Source organism: Calidris pugnax, unplaced genomic scaffold (genome assembly GCF_001431845.1).
Source record: "Calidris pugnax isolate Ruff unplaced genomic scaffold, ASM143184v1 scaffold107, whole genome shotgun sequence".
Taxonomy (NCBI): domain Eukaryota; kingdom Metazoa; phylum Chordata; class Aves; order Charadriiformes; family Scolopacidae; genus Calidris; species Calidris pugnax.
Window position 1 is genome coordinate 3,092,300 of NW_015090901.1, and position 6,943 is coordinate 3,099,242.

The 6,943-nt window shown below is 54.8% G+C and overlaps 1 protein-coding gene across 1 annotated transcript in view; it reads left to right on the forward strand.

The window, feature by feature from the left end:
• The first annotated feature begins 481 nt into the window (after positions 1-481).
• MYRF (myelin regulatory factor) overlaps positions 482-6,943 on the forward strand; it is a 57,727-nt gene continuing 51,265 nt past the window's right edge. The window contains 4 exon segments of the mRNA XM_014948765.1: positions 482-503; positions 1,123-1,210; positions 1,981-2,307; positions 5,992-6,053. Coding sequence (XP_014804251.1) covers positions 482-503; positions 1,123-1,210; positions 1,981-2,307; positions 5,992-6,053 — 499 coding nt within the window.

Here is a 6,943-nt window from a genome sequence, read left to right on the forward strand (position 1 = left end):
GCTTGTCTTGGTATGAAAGGGATTTGCAGAGGGGAGAGCTGCAATTGGCTGGTGTTGGGCTGAAAACCCCCCGTTCTGGGGTTTGCGGTTCAACGGTTGACCTTTCCCCAAGCGCGTGGAGGGGGGAGAGGCAAGGGGTCAGGGTCCTCTCCTGGGTGAGGGACGTTGTGCTTCAACGTGGAGCCCACTGGGTCTTTCAGGAAGGGCCGTCTTCATTATCTGAGCTTGGGGAGGTGGGGAAGGGGAGGGGGGGGAGCTGGGGCTTCTCTTCCATTTTCTTGGCAGTGTCTTTGGCACCGAGGGCTGGCACCGACCCCAGAGGGCTGCAGACTCCCACTTCAGAGAGACAGATAAAGAAAGCACTTTCTGTCAACAAAACCCAGCCCCAGCTTCCCCAGAACGGGAGAGGGGAGGAGGAGGAGGAGGAGGAGCCCTCCGGGAGAAAGGAGAGGGAAGTCCACCTCTTGCCGAAGCAGGGGAGATGGAGGAGGGCTCCTTGCGGGGTTGGGAGCTGATCCAGAGCTGTCATGGAGACATTCCAGTGAGGAGAGGGTCCAAAAGGAAGGAAACCAGCTTTCCCAGAGCACCCCCTGAGCCCACCGCTCTGCGGGCATCGCTCCGTCCTGTGTGGAGCCCCTCCATCAGCCCCACCGAGGCGGTGGCTCCCAAAGCTTCACTGACAAAGCTCTCGCAGGCCACGTCAGTGCCAAGTTGTTGGTGGTGGTTGGGCAAGACCTGGCTCTGATACTCTGTGGAGCCGTGGGTCTTGCATAGCTCAGGCTTGACCCCACCATCTCCCTTCTCCCACGTCTCCTCAGCCTAGGCCCTGGAAGCCCCTGTGTCCCACAGCCCAAATGTGGCTCAAAAACTGCTGTGGACAAACCCCACCTGGGTGTCCAACTTCCTGGCTAGTACCACCACCATGGTTTGTCCTATGTGCCCCATCTCTGTCTGTGATTTTACACCGAGGGTGGACTTCACAGTCCTCAAACCGAAAGATCTGCTGATCTCCTCAGATCAGTTTCTTGGCTCCACAAAGGTCTGGTGGCTTTTCTGACCTGCAAACAACAGCTTTCCGTGTCCTTCTCAAGGCTCACGCTTCCCCTTCCTCTCCCCTTGCAGGCCACGACATTAATGGAGCTCTGGAACCATCCAACATTGACACCAGCATCCTGGAAGAGTACATCAGCAAGGAGGACTCACCAGATATGTAAGTGGTTCCCTTGCTCAGCAGCAGGAGCAGCCTTCCCTGTTGTTTTCTGTGGAGGGACGTCGAGCAATTTCCAACCCCGCAATTCAAGGAATTGTTTGGAAATCACTGCACACCCTGGACATGCTTCTGTCCCTCTCAAAGTCCTTTATTGCTCTTTGCTCCTTTACTCCTTTCCAGTTCATCCTCCTGTCTCTTCCTGGCTTCTTGCCTTCGAATTTCCCCCGTCTCCTGTCCCCTCAAGACTTTTCCTTAATTTGAGCCATGAGAAAGCAAGGTCTGGGAGCATGGTGTGGAAGATTAACTTCCCAGCAGGACAAGAAGGGCAGGGTCTCCCCGTGTGCTGGCAAAGCTGGGGGGAGCAGACGTAGGTAGCAACCAGGGTGATCTGGGCCACAGGGTGGGAGCAGGACCTTGGGGCTGAGGTGACAAAGTGGCTTCCCCCGTGTTAGTCTGTGAGCTGAAGGAAGGTGGGCAGATCCTGCTGCCTTCACAAGCTTTGAGGTTGGTGTCCTGGCCACCTTTACAGCTCCATAGGTGGAACTTGCACCCAACTTGAGGTTGGACCAGTCCCACCAACCCAGGTGATTGACCTGCCTCCCTGTACCCTCCTGCTGGTGCCACCACAATGCTGCCTGTTTTGCTGTTTTTTTTCTGGGTGTCCCCCAGCATCCGAGTGGCTCTGTCACCACTGCCGGGGAGGGGAAGGGTGGGCAGAAAGTGCCGTCTCCCTGTCCCTCTGCTGAGGTTGTCCCCCTTCTCTCTCCCAGCTGTTTCCCCGACATCCCCGCTTCAGCCAGCTACACTCACCCCCAGCCCTCCAGCTCAACCACCGTCAACGCGCCTCTTGCCGGCTCCATCACCAATGTGACCAACCCCTCTTCCAGCGGTTCCCTCCACCTTCCTCCCCCGGGCAGCCAGATCCCAATCCGACATGGTCCTCTTCTGGCCAACCCTTGCGGACCCGGCTACGGTGCTCACCTCAACTGCAATAACAACAATGGCATGGTGGTGCCCAAGGGCTACCTTGGTGGCCACTGCCTAAACAGCGTGGTCCCTCCAATCAAATCAGAACCCAAGGCCTCCTACGCACCTGGGTAAGTGCGGGTTGGGGTGGCAGAAGAAGGGCAAATGGTGGGACAAGTGCTCCTCCAGGCTGGTGGGGCCTGGAGGGTTGGTAGAGTTTGTCCCATCATGCCTTTACTCCAGAGCGACACTCTCTATTAAGCCCTCGCTTCTCAGAGAGATGCTTTTTTTTTTCACAAATGAAGATCCTGAAGCTTCTGGGGAGGTTTTTTGGTAGATCTTGTCTGTAGGCATGGAGTTGGAGAGGCTCAGTGGCATCCCTCCATGTCTGGAAGGATGGACATTCTCTTGGTCGGACATTGTAGAGACTCCACTCCAGAGGAGAAAAAGGCAGTGTCTGAACTGGATTTGTGCTCCTTTGCAACGAGCTCTGGATGCCCTGGTGAAGAGGATGGACCAGGTTTTAGTATTACTGAAGGACTCAACTGGACAATTAGCCCTGGCAGGAGAAAAGATGTGGTTCCTGCTCTCTTGGAACAGGAAGAGGCAGGAAGGGAATGACCCTGCCAGGCTGGGAGAGCACAGGGAGGTGGCAGCTGCCATCTGCAGTGGCCAAGAGGACAGAGGCTGTGTCAGAAGAGAGCATTTTGGTAGGCTCAGCATGCTGAGAGGGTATGGTCCTATGGTGGTGTCTGGGGTAGGAGCTGAAACTCATTAAGCTTTAGTGCCTGGAGACCCAAAGGGAAGAACACATCTGGTCTCCTCCTCCTCCTGCACCTTTGTGGTCCGTGCTGCTGTCCCCCGGCCACAGAACCATAGAATGGTTAGAGTTGGAAAGGACCTTAAAAGTCATCGAGTTCCAACCCCCTGCCCTGGGCAGGGACACCTCCCACCACACCAGGTTGCTCAAAGCCCCCTCCAACCTGGCCTTGAACCCCTCCAGGGATGGGGCAGCCACAGCTTGTCTGGGAAAAAGTCCCAGGGGAGTGGAACAAGAAGATGATGTGGAGCTGAAGAGATGAAAATCAGTGTGCAGCAGCTTATTCATCAGCAGGAGGCCGTGGCAGTTGGCCGTAGTTGTACCAGGAGGAGCTGTGCCATGGTCCAGCCTGGAGCACTGGTGAGGGGTGGCCCTGGAAGACTCTGTGCACAGCCCATCTCTGTGCCTTCTCCAGTGGAGATGGTGGATGTAAGGGACCAGGAGACCAGGATGGCCCTAGGACTGCTCGTCTCTGCAAGCCCCTGGGCTGGTTTTTCTCCCTCCACTTTGAGCCCTCTAGTGTTGCCAGCAAGTATGGCTTTGGAAGCCTCCAGCACACTGAACCAATGATTCAGCCATAATGCAGCTCCCTTGGGATGACTTTGGCCCTTTGGATCAACTTGGAAAGATCTTCCAGAAAGAGACAAGCTAAAGAAAATCTGCCCTTTTTTTATTCCCCGAGAAGGAACTTCTCCTCTGCTGGTTACCCCGAAGGCTACATGCAACTTAGGGGGAACTGTGACCAAAAGCATGATGTGAGGCCTTGTCCTGTCCCTTCTTCGTGCATCCGGCGTTCTCCAGGATGCGAGAGGTCATGAGGAAGGATCATAGCTTGCTCGTGGAGGTGGAGACCTTGGTTTGTATACAGATGGACTGGGTCAGCTTTGGTGGCAGCGTTTCTTTGGCATCCCAGAATGACTGTTCATCATTCTACTAGGCTTTTTCTGGAGAAGTGATATCTCACATGTTGGTGCCCTTTTTTTATTCCCCGAGAAGGAACTTCTCCTCTGCTGGTTACCCAGAAGGCTACATGCAACTAAGGGGGAACTGTGCCCAAAAGCATGATGTGATGCCTTGTCCTGTCCCTTCTTCATGCATCTGGTGTTCTCCAGGATGTGAGAGGTCATGAGGAAGGATCATAGCTTGCTCTTGGAGGTGGAGACCTTGGTTTGTATGCAGATGGACTGGGTCAGCTTTGACGGCAGCGTTTCTTTGGCATCCCAGAATGACTGTTCATCATTCTACTAGGCTTTTTCTGGAGAAGTGATATCTCACATGTTGGATACCAACAAACTGTTTCTTTGGACTGGGCTCATCCACGCTACCTCCTTGTGTGAATTCTGCAGTGTCCACCTGCCTCCAGGATTCCCCGAATTGTCCATGGCCCTTGTTGTTGGCCAAAACTTGGCTTGCTGAGGCACAAATCCTGATAAACTCATAGGAAAGACAGCATGAAGTTGTGGCCAAGGTGGCAAGGAGCCTGGAAATAAGGCTGGTGATAGATGCTGCAGCCCAAGCGTAGGAGGGGAGCGGTGGGAAGGTGCTACAAGGGAAGGTGGAGGATGAGGGAAGCGTGGTGAGGTTTTGTTGTTGAGGTTCTCCTACCTCCTCCCTCTCCAGCTGTGTACCACTTACCATGGAGAACCCATTTACTGGGTCTTGGGCTGGTGCAAGAAGGTCCTGGTGGGTGTCCTGGTTGGCAGCTGTAGCTGTGGGTGCCATCAGGAGCAGAATTTCCTTCCCACATCTCTAAGGGCTTCATTTGCTTTCTGGCCAGCTTTCATCTGAGAAGCATTGGTTTGTCTGGGATTAATTTGCAGCCACGAAAGCTGATGGTGTAAGATTGGGGAATGGGAAAGGATCCCCTTGTGATGAGGAATGAGGTGTCAGGAGGTGAGCAGGGCAACAGCCATGTTTGTTGTAGATGGAGCAGGCTTTGGCGAGGTTCTGGGCTGCTGAAACCTCCTGGGGGCTATGTGTCACTGGTGATGGAGCGGATGTGGATGGGCAGAATCTCCCTGCCAAGGTTCTCCACGGGACAGAGGACACTGCAGCCACTAAGGTGAAGGGAGTCTTTCTCTAAAGCATGAGCAACGACTTCTCCAGCCACCAGAGCCACCATCTCCCTGCCCATCTCCAGTGCCCATGGCTCAGCCCAACTTTTGCCATGGGCTTGAGCTCCAAAATGCTGCTACTAGAGAAGAACCAGTGTCTGAAACAGCCAAGTCCCTCTACTTGTGGTGGAAATTCTACCTTGGCCTGAAGATGTGTGGGGCCCAAGCTGCTGCTGCAGTGGGATGCGTGTTGAGGAGACTGCAGAAGGAAAGAAGAAAAATTAATTGAAATGAATTTCCAAGGAGGTGGTTGGGAAATGGTTGAAGACCCCGTATGCTTGAAGTCTGTGCTGGCTCTGGGTAGAGGAAGGAAGGATGGAGGAGCTAAACAGCTCCCTGCAGTCCATGACTGGGCTGGTCCTCAGTCCTGCTGTCCCCAAGCTGTGGGAGCTGAGAGTTCCCCCTTCTCTTTGGTGGCATTTTGCAGTCCTGGTGAGTTGGGGTAGAGCCAGGGTGGCACAGCCAGCAGCTGTGGTGGTGCTCAGGTTGGTACAGGTCACAAGGCAGGATCCATCCCCTGGGTATCCCAACTTGGCTTTTGGGCATCGGATCCCAGTTCCCAGCCCCAGCTCCCCCAAATCCTCCCATTTACCCACCATGAAGCGCCTGGTCTCTCTCTGGGGGAGGGATAACATCTTGGGTTGGCTTCTTTTAAATGGAGATCTCCTCGGCAGGTCCACAAAGTGTCCCTGCTCCTGAGGTCCTGCTGTGGGGAGCCGTGTCAGTCTTGACCTCATCCCTGGGGTGGTGGGGATCCACTGCAGGCACCCTGGGGATTCCCAACCGGAGCCTGGAGGGTGCTGGGATCAAACTGGACCTAGTGGTTGTGCTGGAAACTGGTTTAAAATGACCTTCCCTTCTCTTTCCCCATCGTTCCACAGCACTTTACCCGACTCCCCCCCGGACTCTGGATCAGAAGCCTATTCCCCTCAGCAGGTGAACGGTGAGTGCTTAAAAAAGAGAGAGAGAAAGGGTGGAGGGGGGTAAAATTAATAATAATAATAATAATCCTGACGTCCTCGAGAGAGAGAGAAAGGGTGGAGGGTGGTAAAATTAATAATAATAATAATAATCCTGACGTCCTCCCCCCCCTCCTGGTTCTGGGAAAGTGGTTGGCTCTGAAATCTTTATCAGAGGGGAGAAAACAGGCGGCTGCAATACGTGGGGAGATTATCAGTTAGTAAATATCCCCAGACTTTTCGCCTATTGTTCGGCTGCTGGTCTGTGCCGGGGGGGTTGGTGGGGGGCAGATTGAGCCAGGGACTGGGAGAACCCACTTCCACGGGGAGAAACCGGCGTGTGTGGCTTGTGGTCCCCTGTCGTCCCCTCTTCAAGCCCTTGTGGGGGGGCCAGGGTGGGATGTGTGGAGCCTGCGACCTTCCTTCTCCTGCCCCCCCGCCTCGGGTGAGCCAAAGGCAAGGGGTGTGAGAGCGTGTGTCCCCCCCACCACGGACATGGAGCCCGGCCCTGGGAAGCAGAAATGAACCCGCCGTTCAGCAGTAAGTTCCTTCCCAGCTCTTCCTTCCCCCTCCCCAGCTCATCCCGGGGGATCTTCTCCCCCTGCAAAGGGCAGAGAGAGATGGGTTTTACCCCCGGCCAGGTCACCTCCTGGCCATCCCCTGGGGAAGCCACCGAGCGTTATTTGGTGACTCTGGTGACCTTCACTCCTCTTTGGTGGAAGAAACTCCTTGGTGAGGAAGGAAGGAAGGTTGCTTCTGGTCTCCCTTTCCCCTCGGCAGCAGCACCCTCTTCCCCAGGCTCCAGCCCAGTCCCCACCAGGAACAGCGCCTGCTCTTTTTTTTTCTTTCTTCTTTTTTTTTTTTTTTTTTTTTT